At 31.1% G+C, this 22,402-nt stretch overlaps 1 protein-coding gene across 1 annotated transcript in view; it reads left to right on the plus strand.

The window, feature by feature from the left end:
* Positions 1-248: 248 nt before the first annotated feature.
* The window catches only part of LOC132720177 (phospholipid-transporting ATPase ABCA1-like), a gene marked incomplete at its 5' end in the record, with an annotated part of 51,456 nt that continues 29,302 nt past the window's right edge, over positions 249-22,402 (plus strand). Inside the window, 20 exon segments of the mRNA XM_060704219.1 lie at positions 249-388; positions 941-1,074; positions 1,701-1,825; positions 2,834-3,100; positions 3,250-3,330; positions 3,800-4,166; positions 10,069-10,094; positions 10,783-10,899; positions 11,598-11,801; positions 12,534-12,739; positions 13,502-13,681; positions 15,650-15,872; positions 16,553-16,774; positions 17,149-17,353; positions 17,825-17,941; positions 18,298-18,475; positions 18,834-18,965; positions 19,612-19,751; positions 20,241-20,378; positions 20,806-21,065. Of these exon segments, the coding sequence (XP_060560202.1) occupies positions 249-388; positions 941-1,074; positions 1,701-1,825; positions 2,834-3,100; positions 3,250-3,330; positions 3,800-4,166; positions 10,069-10,094; positions 10,783-10,899; positions 11,598-11,801; positions 12,534-12,739; positions 13,502-13,681; positions 15,650-15,872; positions 16,553-16,774; positions 17,149-17,353; positions 17,825-17,941; positions 18,298-18,475; positions 18,834-18,965; positions 19,612-19,751; positions 20,241-20,378; positions 20,806-21,065 (3,462 nt within the window).

Raw genomic sequence — 22,402 nt, forward strand, 5'->3', positions numbered from 1 at the left:
AAAATACAAATAAAGTTAAGATATGTGTATTAAGTCTGGATTTATTTGGTGGTGTACCAGCATTCACATCTTTCATAAATCTTTATAAATTATAGAGTCATTTATTATTGTGTTGTCTGACAACTTAAAAAAATTCACATCAGAATACTTTTCCTAGACAGAAAGATTATGTGAAACATAGTTGTCCAACATTGATGCTAGAAATAGTCACAAAAGGTAATGTTCATAATGTATTTGAACTTTCAGGCCATTTTGATGGAAAGGCCATGCCGTCGACTGGCATCCTGCCTTTCTTACAGTCTTTTATGTGTACATTCAACAACACATGCCACGATACAGTTAATGCTGACGAGCGACCCGGCATGGCAGGATCATTTACTCAAACAGGGTACGTAGTCTTAACTGAATGCTTGGATGTTTTAAACCCAGCAGGGATCTAAAATATGAAAAGTGAAAGCTATCTAGCAAACTTCCTGAAGGACATTGATCCAAATATGTACCTGCTTGTGCCATAGATAAATTGCAGAGAAGCACTTGTGATCTTGTTCATAAATGCAATCTAAAACCACTAAATTAGAGTTTTGTATTTTTTTCAGGTCCACTAAATTTCTATGGTCAAATTAAGCAATTGATAAAAACTTAATTTTTGAAACTTTCCATGTTAGGTGTATGAACTGTTAGCTTACATGGTTTGAGAGTGTTGGATATAAGATGATATATGTTATGTATAGCTGATAAAAAACCCCCCCTAGATATACTAGATTATACAGTTATATATGCTGCAGACATAAACTGTCTTGCAATTAATTAGTATTGTCAAATAATAATTTGATATGATCGTTTTGTTCTAAAGTCATCAAATTTTGAAGGAAAATATAGTTTTGAATATTATTTATGAAGTGTGTTAGAAAATGAAATTTGTATAATGTTGATATTATAGGTTAGCGGAAGCGGTTCAAGCTTTGGAGGAGATATTGAGTAGCAACGTTGATGCTGAAATAATTGCTGATACTATTACTGATCTAAATTTACTGGCAGACCTATATCAGAGAATTGTTGATGGTACTGCTGTTGGTATGTAGTGTAAATTATCATTTATTTCATTGTTTAAACTGCCTTTTTTAATCACATCAGTATGGTTGTATGTATTGAATATTGCATTGCAATACCAATTGTAGAATAGCAATACCAACTGTTATATAGCATTGCAATACCAACTATAAAATTGCATTGCAATACCAACTGTAAAATAACATTGCATTAACAACCGTAAAATAACATTGCAATAACAACTGTAAAAAAAATATATATATATATATATATATAACATTGCAATACCAACTGTAAAAAAATAGCATTGCAATACCAACTGTAATATGGCAATGCAGTATGAAATATAGAATATTTATATGTATTGCAATGCTGTATTGCAATATGGTATTTCAATAAGTATTGAAATATGGAAATGCAAAACAATAAAGTCTTCACATGAACATTGCAGTTTCCTTTACAATGTATTGAAGTTTAATTTAATAAAAACAAAACTTATTTAGATTTCATTGCATCCCTAAATTAATGTTAGAAACTTAGATCACCTCTTTCATTTAGTTGAATTCTATGGTCTTTTGTTTTTGTTTAATGGGAACATGATTTGTTTTAATTATCAGAATGATAATTATTTGGAACTTTTTTTGCTGCAGGAAATTTCACCCTCGGCAACTCGGTGATTAATCCCGCTAGAATTCGACAACAGATTATAGATCAGAATTTGAATCTGTCGTCAGACGTTATTGACTGGCTTCTAAATGCTACACTCAACCGACAGGTAAATTCAGCTGATTCGATTTGTTAAATATTTTTTTTTGGTTTAAAGAAAAAGTTAAAATCAAAACAAAGTGGGGCCCCAACAATTTTTAAGGGTTCCAGCCTTTAAATTTTTTGTATTTTTATCAGACTTAAATTTTTTTGACTCTTTTTACCAAAAATTTTTAAAAACCTTGGGAATTTTAAGATAAAGCCTTCCAAATTTTTATGGGGAGGGGAAGAGCAATAGAGAATTCCATTATGACAAGGGGGCGGGTAAATTACTTCGCCCTCCACCCCCCCCCCCCTTAACTGTTATTGGGGGCAACTTAAATTTTGTAAAATTTTTTTAATTTAATTTTTTGTGTGTACTTAGAAATTTTTACATGGGCCCGGCCCAACCCGTTTAATAAAAAACCAAAACTTTTTTCAAAAAATAAGAAATTTTGAGTATAAGTTCAAAATCGCAAGAAATTTGGGCCTTTAACTTTAACTTGCTTACTTTCTATACAAAATAGAAAAGCCTGTTTAAAAAAGGATTTTAAACCCAATATTACAATTTAAAAAAACAATATTTTTAAAAAATTTTTGACTGCGGATACAAAGGGTTTCTGGCAAGCAAAATTAAATTGGGCCCCTTTGTCATTTAAAAGGGAAAAAGAAATTTCCCCCAAATTTTTTTCTTTCATTTGGTACAAAAACTTACTCATTTCAAAAAATTTTTTTTTTAAAATAAAAAGCTGGCACCTTAAGAAACCTGGCCTTTGGGGGTGATAAAAACCCGAGGGTTGGGCTTAAAAATTTAGGAATTTTTATTGGTCAATGTTTCTTTTTGGGGGCAATTTTTTGACAAACAAACACCTGAGGGTCTTGAGTTTTAACTGGGGATAAATTTAAACCCTTTGGGCCCAAGTCTATGGGTTAAATTGGGTTTGAGTCAAAAACAAGTCCCCGAAACAAGATACTCTGATAAAAGACAAAAAAGAACTTATAAACAAATCAATGACATGTGGATATTAAAAAATTTCAGATATTTGTCGACCAACTGAACGAAACGTCACTGATCAACATTGTCGCCTCATTGGTACCACCAGTCTTCGTGTCGGAGAATGATACCATTGCTTTCATACGTCAAGAAGTTTGTAACGAGACCAGGCTGGACGAGATATTTTATTTTCCTAACCAGTCAATGTCCCACAGAGTCCATGACGAGCTTTGCAGCCTTTCAACTGATCAGTTTTTCTTACTTGTAGACGATTTTGTTGAAGATTTTGACCTAGTCGCATTTGAGGAGGAGGTATGTATCTGTCTTTATTTTGAAGTAATTTTTTTTTTAAGTAAAGATGATGTAACTATTTTATTGAAAGACTTTGCTTTATAAGGATTGTGGTCTACCATTGGTTGAAATGGAATCACCTATAAATTATTTTGATTACAACTTTTCAGGTCCAACAGTTTGTTATGCAGAACATGAACTCACAGAGGTTGCTGTTAACTATAATTGAACAAGGAGACTTGTTACGGAGAGTAAGTTTTTATGTTCTTACATGGGGTGCTTACAGCCCTTTAGATATATTATGGTGAAATGTTTTACTCATAAAGAGATTGGGCATTTTAAACCAAAAAAAAATATTGAAAAACATGGGGAATAATGAAAATATGTGCAGGTAGATATGGAATTTCAAATTAGGAATGGTTTCAAAACTTTAAACTGTTAACATGTTAATCATGGTTGCACAATAGTTAATGAATGAAAGAAATTTATTTTTGTTTTGTATCTGTATTATTTTCTCATTTTCTTCTTCAAAGTTTGAATTATAACCCTTGTGTAAGATGACAGTATAATTACATATAACCATCACAACTGTTACCTATTTCACTTTGAATCATGATTTGCAGAAAAAAAAAATTACTGGATCCTATTTTTTTAATGAGGAGTACATTTTTATTTTTCAAAACATTTATTTCAAAGATTTTATACTTTCTTTAAACACAGCTTCAAAGCAACACATCTTGGCAGAAACCGTTCCGTGACTTAATGTCTGCTGCACAGAGTCTTCAGTCAGAAGGTAACATGCCCGATGTTTCCACAGCCTCATTCACGAATATTATCGGTCAATTTGTTTGTGGCAGAACTGGTGCCCTGCTTTCCATCGATGAAGACCAGGCAGAGTCGTTGACTGAAAATGACCGGCAGCCGATGGATAAAGATTTGGCATCGCAGAATCAGGGTACAACACAGGCATCAAAGAGCCAAACTACAAACACCCAGACTACAAACAATCAGACCGGTCAACCTACATCAACTACTGAAAATCCGATATATGAACGATTTAATGATAGAAAGTGTGTTCGGGAAACAAGTGAGTTTTAATCTTTAAACCTTATCTTTTGTAATGTTTATTTATTAAAATAATATAATATTTACAAAATGATTTTTTTTACAGAACTTTATGATATAATTTGTTTTATTGGCGTCAGCAATGCTTAAAGGATTTAATTAAAATGGTCTTTATTTGTATGGTAGGAGTTTTTTTTTTTACAATTCGTTGCCTTAGTGCAATAACGGATTGACTACTATTAATTTATATAAGGAGTTAACCAGTTACTGCAGTAAGGTGATGAATAGTGGTAATAACTGGAAAGGAAATGTTTCCAAAATATGACCTAAATTGTTAAAGGAAGGGGTTGTATAATTCCTATCTTTAATTAGAGGCCCGATAGATTCTTAAATTTGGTCAAATGAATGGGTTGGTATACCCAATACAGATATAAGGGAGACATTATTTGTTCTATTTCACGGCCCAGGAAAGCTTTTTTTTCCTTTCTTAACCAATTCGAAAAAAGGGTTTCTAGGGCGCCAATTAAACCATTGTGAGAGGTGGTTTTTATCCCTCAGAATCCTGCACGGAGGAAAATCTTAATAATGTAAGTTGTCAAGAAAAAAATTTTTCTAATGAAAATTGAACAGAGAAATCATCAAGGATGGGGTTTAATGGGGAAAATCTTTAAAAATTAAGTTGTAAAAAAGGAATCAGAAATTGTTTTGAGGAAACATTGATAAGTAATTTGAATGAAAAAATCTTTAATGAATTTTAAAAAGGGGAAAATCGTAATAATGTAAGTGGTAATGGAGGAAATCATTAATAATGTAAGTTGTAATGAAATAATAATAAAAGTAGTGGAATAGATGAAATTTGCGCTGAAATTTATAAATGTTCATATAATAAGATTGCATTAGTATTACACTCACTTTTTAACAGACTGTTCAATAAAGGGGAGTACCCAGAAATATGGGGCAAGGGAATTATTGTACCAATTTTTAAAGGAGGGAACATAGATGATCCAAACCAAATATAGGGGTATATGTCTTAAAACATACTAGGTAAATATATTCGCAAGTAATTATTAAGTAGAGTCACAAAATGGTCGCAATTAAATGAAAAAATTAAATGATCATCAATTTGGCTTCCAAAAGGGTAGAACAACTACGGATTGTATCTTTTATTACACTCAGTCATCGCAAAATCATTCAGTTGTGGCAAAAAAACTTTACACAGCTTTTGTAGATTATGAAAAAATGTTTCGAGCATAAATAGATAGAACGTTTCTATGGCATAAACTTATTTCTGAAAATGTCAGTTCAAAAATTGTTAAAGCTATGCCAATCTATGTATAGTGTAGTTAAACATTATTCGATATAAAAACCAATACTCAGACTTTTCGAATCTCATATTGGGGGTCAAACAAGGAGACCCAAGTTCTAGCCTAATGTTTTTATACTTTATAAATGATATCGTCGAAAATTTAAACACAGACATTGAAGGAATATTTACTCTAGACGAGCTAAAACTGTTCATTTTACTATTTGCCGATGATTCGGTACTTTTTTGCAAACACTCAAAATGCACTTCAAGATTTACTAAAACAAACTAGAAGCTTATTGTGATACTTGGGCCTAAAAATAAACACCGACAAAACAAAATATAATGATTTTCGAAAGGGGCCGTCATACACAACATAATTTTATTTTATGTGAACAGCAATTAGAGGTTGTTAAATCCTTCAAATACTTAGGAACACACCTATTTAAAAAATGGCTCTTGGTACAGAACGCAAAGCAGGATAGCACAGTACGCATCATATGCTTTACACCAAACTTGTTCATTATTTTCAACCAAATAGAATTAACCAATAAAGATAAATGTAATCTGTTCGATAGCCTAGTTGGATCAGTCCTGAAATTATAATGCACCAATATGGGGAAATCACGAATCAAAGCTTTTGAGTTGATACAGTTTGTAAATTTTTACGTAAGGTGCTTGGTGTAAAAAAATCTACAAATCTAGAAGGGCTATATGGTGAGGTTGGAAGAGTACCTATGAAAATATATAGAAAACTATTGATGATTAAATACTGGATTAAAATATTGACATCTACCAATGTATTAATAAGAAAGGTTTATTTTATGTTGTCAAATGATGCAAATCAAAATATACATATAACAACATGAATTGGGCTTATCAGATAAAACATATTCTAGAGGAAGTAGGATAGCTGATATATGGATTAATCAAACTAATATAGTCATCCCTTATTATTTCATCAAACAGAGAATCCTTGATATTTATAAACAATCTTGGTACACTAATATCAACAACATCTAACAGATTATCTTCATACTGTCTATTTAAACATACTTTTAATTTTGAAAAATATCTAGAATGTATAAATGAAAGAAAATATCAAATAGCATTATCTAAATTTAGATTGTCTTCTCATCAACTAGCTATCGAAACTGGAAGATACACAAATGTCGATCGACGACTTCGAATTTGCCAAGAATGTAATATGCGCATGATTGAAAATGAGTATCATTTTTAGCTCGACTTTTTTTTTTTTTGAAAAAAAAAGTAGAGGTATTGTTATAGTCAGGTCGGCGTTGCCGTTGCCGTTGCCGTCCGAAAACTTGTACCTGGATCATAACTTTTTTATTTCTTGGTGTATTGTCTTCATACTTGGCCACAACAACCCTTGGGACAAGACCTTTCAGTAGACCACACTAACCTTGACCTTCATCCATAAATGACCTTGACCTTCAAGGTTAAAAGTCCAATTTTTGCTTGTTCATGCTGTTATTGGCTGTTACTTTGTTATTTCTGAATGAATTGTCTTCAAACTTGAACATAATAATCTTCAAGGATATCCCTTAAAAATAACCAGTCAGACCTTGACCTTAACTCATCAATGACCTTGACTTTGAAGGTCAGATTATTGAAATTTTCATTTTTTTGGCTATAATTGGCTGTAACTTTGTTATTTTTAAATGGATTGTTTTCAAACTTGAACATAATAATCTTCAAAGATAACTGTTAAAAATATACCGAAAGACCTTGACCTTCACTCATTAATGACATTGTCTTTGAAGGTCAAATTATTGAAATTTTTAACAGAAGAACATGATCAAACAATTCAAAAAGGATAAGTATATTGATAACATGTACATTCAGTCAATTTTCAAAAAACAATACAAATTTTCAACTGTGACTAGATCAGTAAATAAAAAATAACTATAAAAATTGCGTTTCTTTGATCATTATATAGTATGATAGTATAAAAATACTAAAGAAATCGCCAAAGTGTATTTAAACATTGTTATTGTATTTCGTAGTTGAAAGGCAGAATAATATGAATTTAGCAACGTTGGTAATACTTTTTGAGGATTCGCATGATAGAAGGGTTATGAACTTTTGGATTGATTGGCCATCTACAATAATATGGTTTAAAATATTTGTTCCATTAATAAACAATTGCAATGTAAACTGGAAAAGGCATCACTTCATTCTTTTTTTTCCCGCTATTTTTATCCGTATTGTTTTAAACTTTTACATTTTGGATATATATATATATATATAATCAAATATATATATATATAAATATCTATATGTATATAATATATATATATATATTATATATATTTTTTTTTGAATATATATATGCATATATAATATATATATATATAGTATATATATATATATATATATATATGTATCAAATCAATATATATATATACATGTGTATATATACAAATATATATATATAATAATATATATATATATATAATATATATATATATATAATATATCAAATATATATATATCAAATATAACATATATATATACATGTATATATATATGTATGTATATATATATTTGATATATATATATATATTTTTTATATTTTTTTTGAATATATATATGCATATATATATTATAGATGTACATGTATATATATATATATATTTTTTTTTTGAATAATATATATATATAATATATATATATATATATATTATATATATATATATAGAATGTATATATATATATATATTTTTTTTTTTGAATATATATATATATATATATAATATATATATATATATATATATATATATATAGACATGTATATATATATATATTTTTTTTTTTTTTTTTTTGAATATATATATGCATATATATATAGATATATATAATATATAGATAATATATATATATATATATAGATATATATATATATACATGCATATATATATAATGCATGTATATATATATATACACACACATATAATATATATATATAAAATTGCGTCATTTTTTTCTATTTTTAGAAATTGCATCATTGTTTCTATTTTTAGAAACTGCGTCATTTTTTTCTATTTTTAGAAATTGCGTCATTTTTTTCTATTTTTTAGAAATTGCGTCATTTTTTTTTCTATTTTTAGAAATTGCGTCATTTTTTCTATTTTTAGAAATTGCTTTATTTTTTTTTCTATTTTTTAAGAAATTGCGTCATTTTTTCTACTTTAAGAAATTGTGCCATTTTTTTTCTATTTTAAGAAATTGCGTCATTTTTTTTCTATTTTTAGAAATTGCGTCATTTTTTTCTATTTTTAGAAATTGCCGTCATTTTTTTTCTATTTTTTAAAATTGCGTCATTGTTTGCTATTTTTAGAAAATTGCGTCATTTTTTCTATTTTTAGAAAATTGCGTCATTTTTTCTATTTTTAGAAATTGTGTCATTTTTTTTCTATTTTTAGAAATTGCGTCATTGTTGCTATTTTAGAAATGCGTCATTTTTTTCTATTTTTAGAAATTGCGTCATGTTGCTATTTTAAGAAATTGCGTACTGTTGCTATTTTTAGAAATATGCTTAATGTTTCTATTCATATATATTCAAAATATATAAACAAAACTAATGTGACAAGACAGACCAACTAAATTTATAAAAAGGAAACGTCAATATATGTTCAAACCTTTCTATGTTTGCGTTTAGAAAAAGTAAAAAGGCGAGCGTTGCCCCCGCCCGGCGGTGGCTCTTGTTTATTAGTATGCCCGAAATATAGTGAACTAAGAACCAAATATTTTAAACCATATTATTGTAGATGGCCATCAATCCAAAAGTTCATAACCCTTCTATCATGCGAATCCTCAAAAAGTATTACCAACGTTGCTAAATTCATATATTCTGCCTTTCAACTACGAAATACCAATAACAATGTTTAAATACACTGGCGATTTCTTTAGTATTTTATAACTATCATACTATATAATGATCAAAGAAACGCAATTTTATAGTTATTTTTATTTACTGATCTAGTCACAGTTGAAAATTTGTATTGTTTTTTGAAAATTGACTGAATGTAACATGTTATCAATATACTTATCCTTTTTGAATTGTTTGATCATGTTCTTCTGTTAAAAATTTCATGTCTGTACTTCTTGCATTGTAAATGGCTATGTATGTATGTCAACACATATTATGCTAATAAACTATATGTTATGTTATGTTATGTAATGGAGGAAATTATTAATAATGTAAGTTGTAACGAAGGAAATCATTAATACTGTAAGTTGTAACAAAGGAAATTATTAATAATGTAAGTTGTAATGAAGGAAATCATTAATAATGTAAGTTGTAACGGAGGATATCATTTATTATGTAACAGAGGAAACAATTGATAATGTAAGTTGTAACAGAGGATAAGTTGTAATGGAGGGAATCATTAATAATGTAAGTTGTAATGGAGGATATCATTTATTATGTAACAGAGGAAACAATTGATAATGTAAGTTGTAACAGAGGATAAGTTGTAATGGAGGGAATCATTAATAATGTAAGTTGTAATGGAGAAAATCATTAATAATGTAAGTTGTAACAGAGGAAATCATTAATCATGTAAGTTGTAATGGAGGAAATCATTAATAATGTAAGTTGTAATGGAGGAAATCATTAATAATGTAAATTAAACTACAAACATAACCAGATTTGTAAAAAACATCAAAGAAAAACTATTTCAAAATATTTGTTTATTGATATGTGCTTATTAATCTGTAGCATGTTGGTGACAACTGAATCTACCGATGCAACCAGTGCAGATAAATATCAGTCAGCACATAGTTGCCATCTGATCATGGTCTTCACTTGTTTGCTTTTCATTCAGCACACTGTTGGAATTTTTTTCTGAAAATAATGAATGGTTTTGTCCAGTTTCAAAAGTTTCAAAAATGGACAAGTGTTTTTAAAATATTAAGGGGGGTTAGGTTTTGTTTTAAAGGGAAGTGATTTTATTACTTAATAAGATTTTTTTGAAGCAGAGGAAGTTACTTACTGGTTCTGACTAAACAATATTAAATTAAGCATAATATCTGATTTTTTCAGATTTATTGATAAAAAGGTGATACTTTTTAAGTGTGAATTTGTCGTAATTATGCTAAATATTTCTTATTAATATTGTATTCATATATATTTACAGATATCATTATCTAAAGATAAGTGAAGTTTAAATATATTATATATTCAACAAATCAAGCTGTATACTTCAATGCAGTGAAAATTAAAAACTAATAACTGAAATTTTATATATTTTTTTGTATAACTATAAAATGACCTATCATGTCTGAATTCTTATTTCATATATTTTTGCAGACGCAGCAATTTTTCCGTGACCTTGAGAACATTGGAAATTTAGCAGACGCATGGGCTAACTACTCTTCTGACCTATTTGACTTTCTCAATAATAGTCGAACAGTAGAAGCTCTTAGAGTTAGTATATTGTAAAATTATGTTTTTATATACTGCAAAATCAAGTGGAATTTTAATTTTTCTGTACAATGTAACCCTATTATGGAGAAATATGTCTGCATTTTGTATATTTTCAGCCTTGAATAATTGTATTTCTGTTGACTGATAAGTTTATTTTCTATACTAATCTGCATTGCGATATATTAAATACAACTCTGGAATAGACCCTCTGTGTTATGGCTTGATTTAATACTACTAAAAGTTGTAAAAAAAAAATGTTACAAGCAATACAACTTACAAATACAGTTCTAGATAATACTGTAATAATATAATTTGTAAACATATTGTGGAATGTGCTTTAGTTAATACAAATTTATTTTAGTTTGATTGTGTTTGAAGCTTTAAGCTTATTGAAACACTTTTGAATCTGTTCCTGGAACCAACTAGTACTAAGCAATGAATGTGAAGTTTCTTGCTCAAGGGAACAACTGACTGGGTCAGAACCCATGCAGCCAGCAATCCTTAGATTACTAGTCTGACACGTTAACCACTCAGCCATGCCGCCGAATGAACTTTGACCTGCAATGGTTAAATAGTGAAGGAAATAAATGGGGTAACCCAAAATGGGGCCTGAAAAAAATTAACATACCAAAACAATACTGAAACATATTTGCCACAAATTAAATGTATTGTACAATGAATATTTTTATTTGTTACAGCTAGTTGTTGATAGCAGTCTTTGCTCATTGGGTTCTACATATGCCGAGTCCATATTGAGTCCAAATAGTACATTCAACACATCCAGTGTGTGTTCTTTCCTTAAACGTTACCTTAGCAACGGAGCTAACACCTCACAGTATGACTGGAGGGATTCACTGAGATATACTGATGAACTGTTTAGTACAATCGGTGAATATATTAAGGTAAGTTTTCTCCCATTGAAAATGGACCTTTCCGGTTTTTCGTAGCGGAACATTTAGCCACACCTTTTCCATTCATTGCTAGGTCAACTGCTCACAAACAGTATCACAAACAAAACCATGTGTTCTTTTGTGCAAACCAGGTCAACCAGTGACTATGTACTATCTCAGTGTAGCAATTGGATAACAAGTTAGCCAATTTACATAAATCTGTAAACACTGGAAAGGTCCATATGTAGACATATCAGTTTTGTTTTAAATGTTACTTTTTAAATTAAGTCTGCAGGTCTGAATTCTGTTTAGGACATTGTTTAGTTATGTTAGGAAGTTGTGTTATGAAAAGTTGGCATTAATATGCTGTCTTCTTCAGAATGTAATAATTCACAGATATATAAAATGCTTGAAGTCATGTCCAGATACAAAAGCAAGAAAGTAATAACATCATCTTAACCTGTTGCTTTTGCCTAATATACTTACTCAGCTTTAAATTTGGAAAAGTCGATTTAAAGCTATGGGAATTAGAGTGTCCAGATATAAAACTTACGCTACCAACTGCTAAGAGTCTGGTCAGACTGCATGGATGTGCAAGCTGGACTGGCTTTCTACTGGGGGCAAAGGCTAGATGGTTTTGACTTCAGACGACTATGGATTAAAAATGATGATGCTGTTAAAAAACCAACAACCAAATGTTTTATGATAGCATATTATAAGTACTTTAAATATATTGTGTTACAGTGTTTCAACTTTGACAAGTTTGTCGGCTATACAAACAGGCAACAAATGATGGATGATGGGATAGCAATGATCGACAACGATTTGTTTTGGGCGGCCATTGAATTTCCGGGGATGGACGAGTCAACAACTGTGATGCCTAAAAATTTACAATATAAGATACGAATGGATGTTGACAAGGTTGATAGCACTAAACGGGTTCGAGACAGGTTAGATTTTTATCTGTTTATTTGCTGGGTTTGATTTTTTTTTGGATTTCTTTTTTGCTGGGTTAGAATATTTTTCGATTTTTTTTGCTGGATTATCAATATTGATTGTAGCTTGATTGTGACTAAGCTCAGAGATTATTCGAACATTTCTCTGAATGAACCAGTACTGGTGTATTATGAGGAAACATGATTATGACTTCAGTAAGACTTGAACCCTGTGATCTCAGGATTGAGGGGAGGACGCTTCAACCACTAGGCCATCTCGCCCTAATTTTTGCAGGTTTTCCTTAGAAATGTATACATTGATATTTGCCTATTCTCATTGTATGATAGAATCATGCGGGAAATTTATATTTGGTCAAGTCATTCATTTGGTTAAATGGCAGGTTTCGTTTATGCTTGAATAAATGTTCAGAACTAATCTCTTACAACCCAAGTAAAGCTGGAAGTTGCCCTTTAAGCTGAGAAATGTTATTGTGACATAAAAGATGCCTTTTTCTTGGGCATTTTCCTTTAAAAAAATATGTTGATGAAAGTTATATATTTGTTTCAAAGGTAAAAAGGAATTGATTTTGTCATTACTTTAAATATCTTTATTTGAGTTTTTAACCTTCAAAAACTTTCTTATTTTGAAATACAGCTTGACAAAAGATCCTATGCAATATGTTGAAGTGAAGCAATAGTTTGTATTGTTGCATTAAAGGAATTAATTTAACATTTCTTTTCACTAACATGTTTGTTTGTATAAACTACGGTTTTCAGATATCCGAGACCTGGACCGAGGCGTCAGCCATGGCACCTTAAATATTTCATGTATGGATTCGCATATATACAGGATATGTTAGAGCATGCAGTTATTAAAATTCAGACCGGAATAACGGTAACATCGGATGTCGGAATTATTGCGCAGCAGTTCCCGTACCCATGTTATACTGAAGATAAGTGAGTAATCGGCTGCGTGTATCATTTCTCGACACAGTAGACTCTCCCCATATAACTATCATATCTTTATCATCCGAACTTGGTTTTTTTACGACTCACCCAGTCATATTATCATTTAGGTACCCTCGACCAGGTCCGAGAAGTAGGCCATGGCCAGATTTAAAATATTTCCTCTATGGTTTTGCGTATATTCAAGATATGATAGAACATGCAATGATTCGTGTACAAACAAAGGGAGGTAATCTACCTGTTGGAATAGTAGCTCAACAGTTCCCATATCCATGCTGGCTCGAAGATAAGTGAGTTGCTTAATTGGTTTGGCATTGATTTATCACTGTTTTAGATCTTCACTTTAAATGTAATACATTAACTTAATAAGTTGCATGAAAGGGCTAAATTTGCAATTCTGGTATTTTGATATTTTAATTTAATAAAAGGGGAAGTATATATAACTATTAATTTAAAAACAATGTAATAATGATATAGGAGGTTTTAGGTGTTTTTGAAGGAATATAACAATAAATTTTGAGAAATTGAAATTGTTTATTTAGGATAATCTGGGAAGGTTTTTTTTTCCACATTAGTTTGTACAGCAGGAGTACCAAAACTTTTAAAAAAAAACTAATTTGCTTTTATTTTTTCTAAAGTTAATGACAAATGAATTGAACATTTGAGATGTGGTCTCCATGGATGAGTAACTGTGTTTACAGTCTTCATCTTACTTGCTCCTTTCAGCTATTAGTTCGAATCCTGTCAGGGACTATGGATTCATGATTCTTTCATTTGAGGAAGCTAGCTTACAGAACATCGGTGGTTCTACTCAGGTGCCTGTTTAAGTCTGAAATAATGCAGGAAAGGCACCTGAGGTTTTCCTCAGCTAGTTAAGCTGGGAAGTTGTCATATGACCCGATTGGTGTTGGTGTGACTCATTTTCAAACATAACAAACCAACTTTTAAGGAACTTGTTGCGGTTTTGTTGAGGTTTTTAGGGCCAAGCCAACATTTTTTACTAACATTTACATCATGCCACTAACATTGTTATCTTATATATTATACTCAATTTGCACGCTTTCATTTTTACCGTTTCATATACTAACTCTTTCATATTTAAAGGGTTATTAAGCTATATTTAATGAAATATTTTTATAAAACTTAAAAACGGTAAGATTATGTTGTTTCCATGATTATTATGGCCAGTTCTTGAAAACTTGTAACATAGAATGTTTCTACTTTTTAACATACATAAAATCTTTTTGTAAACAGTGTAGAATGATTTGGAACAAAATTTTATGCTGCTTTTTTAAGCAAGGTTTTAACCATTTATCAACGATTTCATGCATGTGCCAATCAAAAGGAAATATACCCAACATATTTGTTTCATAAAGACATTCGGAACTTTTTATTTTTCAAAATTCAAACGAAAATTGTGTTAACTGCAGGCATTAGAGATATATCTTTATATAATTTAAATCTATAAAAATGACAATGGACTAGCAATTTAATTTTTGAAATGTCTGTTTAATGGATTTCAATTTTAAGAGACAATTTGTTTTCTGAAAAACAACATCAAGTGTGATCAGGCTGGCTACGCTTTCTGCAAGTGGCATAGGCTAGTTACTCTTGCTGCCAGATTGTAAAAAGTGAAATACAATTTATTAAAAAAAAATTTAATTTACATTTCTGATACATGCATAACTTAAGTTGTTTTTAATTTAAGAATACCGACTGACATTGAATCACATGACCTTTACAGGCAGTGATTTCAAATCCTACATCATTTTTTCAACTGTTAATTAACAAAGGTTTATAGAAAGTTAGTAATTCTACAAAGGTGACTTGAATGATGAAAATTAAGGAAAGGAATCCTTGTACATTACTATCCATGTGCAATTGGTTGAAATACATTATAGAAATTGAAACCTACAACATAAGCTATAAACATTTAGTTTTAAATTTTTTGTATTTCAGATTTATTTACGCAATCTCGAGGATGTTGCCGCTATTCATGATCTTGGCGTGGATTTTAACGACAGCCATGTTGTGTAAGAGCATTGTATATGAGAAGGACAGACGCCTGAAGGAAGTTATGAAGATTATGGGGCTTGGAAATGGTGTGCATTGGATGGCTTGGTTTATTAACGCATTTGTGATGATGTTTGCGACGATTCTTATACTCGTGATAATGCTAAAGGTAAAGTGACGGCTTTTTGTGCTGTGATACAGAATAACCATTTTACATAACCACCCCAAACAGAAATCGAAAATTCCACTTGTCCGCTCGTAATTACGTGTAGAATTTTAGAGAACTTAATGAAGGACAAGATTAAAAATGTTGCCTTTACATTGGATTTAGAAGCTACTCGTCCTGCAGGCGAGAGAAAAATTTCCCATGCTTGCTTAATTAAGTATTAATCACTTTAACAGACAGGTCTCAATTATTAGCAACATTACATATTGAAGGACCAGGTTATGAAATTTATTGAAGGGGTAACATGGCTTTTTGAGATGTGGCATTCTTTTTGTACAATATTTCATGTTGTTCGTATTTTTACATTTAAAAAAAAAAAAAAAATATTTATAGTTTCCAACTTATTTTTTCAAGGTCCATCTTTGATTGAACATTTTATATGAAAGTTTCTCTAAAGGATTTATAATGAATAAAAATGATCCTTTCCCTTGTACAAAAAATTAAATTCAGAATTGAAAGCTTTGTATCTGAAACAGGTTAGAAATGCCAAGTCATTCCAAATGTAGCTTCACTAATATACTACCTTATTTACTTGATTCCATGAAAATTTAAAAAAATGTCAGTATGGAAGCAAATATTTAAAAGAAAATTTCACTTATAATCTTATGTTTATATCATTACAGGTAGGAAAGGTGCTCGAGCACTCGGACGCGTCTGCAGTGTTATTCTTCATGACAATATTTGCAATTGTCACGATAATAAAATGTTTCCTAATCAGCGTGTTTTTCTCGCGCCCGAACTTGGCCGCCTGCTGTGCTGGATTTATATACTTCCTTGGTTATCTGCCTTACATGTTGATGCTTCAATTTGACGAGGTCCTCACTAGAAGTACCAAGATGGCCGTGGTAAGATTTTTATTTTTGTCTTAAGATAAGGTACTAAAACATAAATAATTTTAGTTGATTGTGATCTTAGAATTGTTACTTTCAAACCTAATGCAACTCATGGCCCCTCCATTGCTTAAAAAGAATGCTATTTCACTCTAGTTATCAAAGTATTGGAGTTTTGTTTTTACAACTTGAATAAATTAGTTTGTAATTGTAGTCTTATGCTTGGATATTTAAATGCATTACTTAAAATTTACTTCAAATTTGCTAACAGTGTTATCTAGAAACATTCAACAAAAAACTGTGGCACTTTTTGGCAATTTTTTTTTTATTTATGCATTAATTTGTAAACCAGGGCCACCACTATCCATAGTATTTTACTTGTTTTCCAGGGCCTCTCGTCCAATGTAGCCTTTGGGTATGGGTGTAACTTTATTGCATTGTGGGAGGAGCAAGCTATTGGCCTGCAGTGGAGTAACATGGCTATTAGTCCCGTGAATGATGATGATTTTAACATGCTACACTGTATTGCCATGATGCTGATTGATGCAGTACTTTATGCCCTCTTCACATGGTACATTGAGGCAGTTTTCCCAGGTAAGTGACACTGATCTGTTCGCCTTAATACTTGGTACATTGTGGCAAGTTTTCCTTGTAAGCATATATGATCTATGTGAATGCCTGCAACATTCTGTCATATAGAATGAAATGCCACATTAAGCATTTATTGACCAGTATGTTAGAATGGAATGGTCAAATGTTGGTACAATGGTTTTTTCGGGTTAGAAGTTAATGTGTCAAGGTCACTGGGATGATTTTCGTCATACCTTGGCATAATTTTAAGCTGTATCAAAGCATTATTTACTCAAGGGTATGTGATAAGTGTGTTTTATATTATGAATTCATTTCACCTATAGATTTTTATTTCCAAAAGATTTAGTTTTAATACAAGTCAGATAAATATAAATATATTTGCCTGATTTTACTTCAAACTTCTGTACTTTTGATAATTTTTCATACTTTTACACATGTATGTCTTATATTGTTCACTTTATTTATATCTTGCAGGTCAATATGGTATACCAAAGCCGTTTTATTTCCCTTTCACCAAATCCTACTGGTGTGGTAGTAGTGATAACTTTGACAGGGCAGACAGATCTGCTAATATGGAACTAAATGGTCAAGGTAAAACTATTGTTAGTTTTTCTTATTGAGTGAAATTATAATTCTATAATGATTTCCATACTTTTGTATGTTTACCCGTAATCTGCTCAACTTCAAACACTCATTTTAAAAAAAAATTCTTTATCAGTATTTGGATATATCAAAATGAAAATTGGAGGTTTTTAGAGTAAAAGTGTATTTGTAGCTATGGCTCATTACTGTTTGTTCCAGCAGGGTAATTGATTTATAGCTAAAATATGAAAATCTTACACCGATTATTATTAGTATGCTTGTATAAGTTCCTTTTTCACTAAAAACATGTCATTAAACAGTGTTTTGTTCAATGCTTAATGTTATTTTCAAATGTTCATATATAGATGCTGACAAAATGGAGGCGGAACCAAAGGGTAAAAGAGTGGGCGTGGCTATTCGTAATCTGAAGAAGAAATATTCGTCAGCCAATCGTATGGCAGTTGACGGTCTGAGTCTAAACTTTTACGAGGATCAGATAACATCATTCCTCGGACATAATGGTGCTGGTAAAACAACAACAATGTGAGTTCATATCTTAAATTTGGATTTTTTAAGCTTGCCTATTCAAAGAATAGAATAGAGTTTTTGTACTCACCCAGCCATTGGTGTCTGTGTCACACTTTGGTTTAATTGCCTGCAATATGACATTTCCAGAACTACTAAAGGAAATGAGTTTTAAACTTCAGTCAAGCACACTGCCCTACCAACAACTCTTATACTTTAAACTTTCGTCTTTATATTTGCTTATAATTGATAATTTGCATTTCTAATTACTTGATAAGTTGCTTATTTGTTACGATAGAATTTAGTCTTCTGAAGACTCATTCCTTTTAAGAATATTACATTATTATCTTCATTATTATCATACCTTGTGTTTCAGGTCAATTTTGACAGGATTGTTCCCACCAACTGAGGGTACGGCATTTATTCACGGTCATGATATTCGCTCAGAGATGGATCAAATTAGACACAGTCTAGGAATGTGTCCGCAACATAATGTGCTGTTTGACTGGTAAGTAGTAGTTCTTTTTTCATGTTGGTTAAGGTCACTGATGTCCAATCACTTGCCCCTTACTGCCGTTGGTTCAAGACCTTACACTCTGTCTGTCGACTGAATACTTTTCACATGAGGATGCTATCCAGCTGGTTAAAGAACAGAAGTGTATTCGGAGATTTTGTCTCTCTTATGAGATAGGTGGTAGGGCCTATGGTATGTAGAAAATAATTGTGTCACGAAGGGGATAATTTAGAAATCGATGAAACATCATTTTATGTTTTCAAACTGCAATGTCCCTTTCTGTCCCACTCTTATTGTACAATGGATCTAAAAAAATATATATATAAGGGGCGAGTTTTGCCACCAGATTTGACAACATAAAAGCACTGAACATAAACTACACAGCTACAGCCATACTGTCTAACTTTTATAATAAGATAAAGGGTGTCAGGGTTAACAAAATTTTCTAACCAATTTTTGGCTAAAACTGACTAAACCCATTTAAACAAATAACCATGACACGCCTAAATAAGACTTTATATTAATCTTCAGTATTCAATATTTACAATTATAGCAAACTTGAAATTTTAAAATTTGGTCCTATACATGTAATTGTATAGAATAAGAAGTTTTTGTTACAATCATTATGTTTGATATTTAGGTTGACAGTTGAAGAGCACCTGTGGTTTTATGCTCGGTTAAAGGGCTCTTCATCAAAGGACGTTCAAGCGGAGATGGAGCAGATGATAAAAGATGTCGGATTGCCGCACAAACGTAAAGAACACTCGAGCAATCTGTCCGGTAGGTTTTCATAATTCCTGTCAAAGTTATTTAGTTTGTTTTATCAGACAAATGTAAATTATACCAGTTATTACACTATAAAGTGGTCATCGTAATTCCAGTAGTTTACTTTTGGAAGATAAAGGGACTGATTCTTTACAATTCATTATGTATGCATTTTGTTAACAGTTTAATGTATATTTTGTCTGCTAAAATAGCTAAGAAATATTGTTAGATGTCCTAGATTTGACCATTTCCTTGAGTCTACACCATATTTGTTAATGTTCCAAAGTCAAACAACATGTTTTTTATGTAGGAATAAAATAGGATTTTTTTAAACATCATAGTTAATTTTATGTAATGGCAAAATTTTTTTATAACCAATGTCAGAATAAAGAGAAATATACTAGTAATGTATTAAACATACACTTTCAAAATACTTGAGGTATCTAATCAAGGTTACCCGAGGGTAAAAGTAATTTATTATAAAGTGATCTTGTTATATTAAAGGTGGTATGAAGAGAAAGCTGTCTGTTGCCATAGCATTTGTAGGAAACTCAAAGACTGTGATCTTAGACGAGCCAACTGCGGGCGTGGATCCATATGCTAGGAGAGCTATATGGCAGCTTCTGTTGAAGCTTAAGAAAGGTACTTAAAGTAACTTTATGCCCATTTTATTATTGTCCGGTTGAGCTGAATTGACTTTATATTTCAAAAGATTGACTTACTATGGTGATTGACCAAGGGTTGATAATGAAAGTTGTGTAAGATAAAGTATAAATCTACCTAAAATATAAAAAGACACTCCACTCTTTTAATAAGTTGAACATTGGGGATATATCCAATGTAATCAGCAGAAATTTCCTTGGACTAAGTGAGAAATTTTATCATTCATGCAAAGTTAAGGAATAATGGCAAAATGTTAACTTATTTTGACTTTCACATGTTCACTCCTTATAACACTTAGCTTTAAAGGTTTAATTGTCTGAATTATAAAGGCTATACTGACATACCTATGCAAACAAAAAATATAGAGCTAGTCTGCTTTTCTGTTCAGTGCCATTTGATATTTTAGGTCGTACAATTATTCTGTCTACACATCACATGGATGAAGCAGACGTACTGGGTGACCGTATTGCGATCATCTCTCAAGGTCGTCTGTGTTGTATAGGGTCAAGTCTGTTTTTGAAGAATCACTATGGTAACGGATACTACCTTACGTTAGTACGCAGTGATAATGACATTGATGAGGACCTCATTTTGAAGGAACAGTTGATGATGAATCAAGATCGACCACTTTCTGCTGGTAGTGTACGGACGGTTACTAGTGTATTGGTGAGTTTGTTATCTGCTGCTCTCTGTGAAAAAATTAAAAACTACATTGAAAAATTCTTTTTTCGGCAGCATTTACAGAAATTAGAGTGTTGTTCCTTTCATTCTTTCGGCCAAATGAATCATGTCAGAAATACAGATATGTAGTTCTAGAAATTTCTTTCAGATATAGTTGTATTTGTGGATAAAACTCATATCTGATTAGAGACACTCAGTAAAGAAAGATCAGAAATTGATTTCCTTTGAAAGTTATCTGTTTATTTGATATGGCCAAGTGATTGAGACTGCAGACTTAACTGATTTTGCTCAGTCACATCTCTTTAGTCATAGGAGTTGAATTTTATATTAAAAACAGTTGATAATTTTTGTAAATAATAAGAATTATTTACGACTGTCAATAATTACATTTATTTTTCAAGAAAATACTGTTATTTGTCGTCAAAGCTCTCAATTAATCTGTATGTTTATAGCATTCGGAACAATTTGGTATGGTTGTCGGTTATTTGGATTTGTTCGGCATTTGTCGTAGGTATTGCCTGGTTCCCAGCATTCATTTAATATAGTTGGGCTAATTTCAGTAAGTCGGGTATAAGTCAGACAGGCTTAACTGTATAAAAGCTCGAGAAAATTGTGCATCTGTGTCTTTTCGCCGAACAGCTAGCTTACAGCCAGTTTTACAAGTACATTAGATTAGTTTTCACTTCCCGCCCACCCAACATACCTGTGAGCAAAGAACAAGAAAATTCATTGGATACAGCATAACATTTCCATGAATCAACCTATGTGTGCAGAAATTGTAAATGAACATTATCAATATGACATTTAAAGGTGCTTTTTAAAGACAATGTCAGTGTCGTAAATCTTGTTCTTTCTATCTTTTTAAAATACTTGAAAGTTGTAATCAGTTTTTTAATATAAATGTTATACAGGCTTTTCACGTTAATAATGTTGTTTAAATATCTTGGTATCTTACATTATTCATATTACATCAATTTTAGTATTACGTCTTTGAACACTCATTTTAAGTTAGTCAATTACGGTGGAAAAATTCTGTTAGAGTTTATCAGGCGAACCAAAAACTTCATTGCATTTTGTGTCATAAAGTTTTTGTCTGCTGGTTGTACTTTCTCCGATATCGGTGGTGGGGTCATGACCTCATTCCCGTCGGTTAAGGGGCAAATACCAGTAGTTTTCATAACCTGTCATTCATAGTTTTAGCTTTGATCATATATCAAGCCGGGAGTACAGTGCGCTTGCCAAGAAGTCCTTAAATCTCTTGTCAAGTTGTGTTTCTAGGTTTTGCCCAAATGACACGTAGTCTAGCAATCCTAGCTTGCCTT

This window comes from Ruditapes philippinarum, unplaced genomic scaffold (genome assembly GCF_026571515.1).
Source record: "Ruditapes philippinarum isolate M1 unplaced genomic scaffold, ASM2657151v2 ctg9694_1_1_1_1, whole genome shotgun sequence".
Taxonomy (NCBI): domain Eukaryota; kingdom Metazoa; phylum Mollusca; class Bivalvia; order Venerida; family Veneridae; genus Ruditapes; species Ruditapes philippinarum.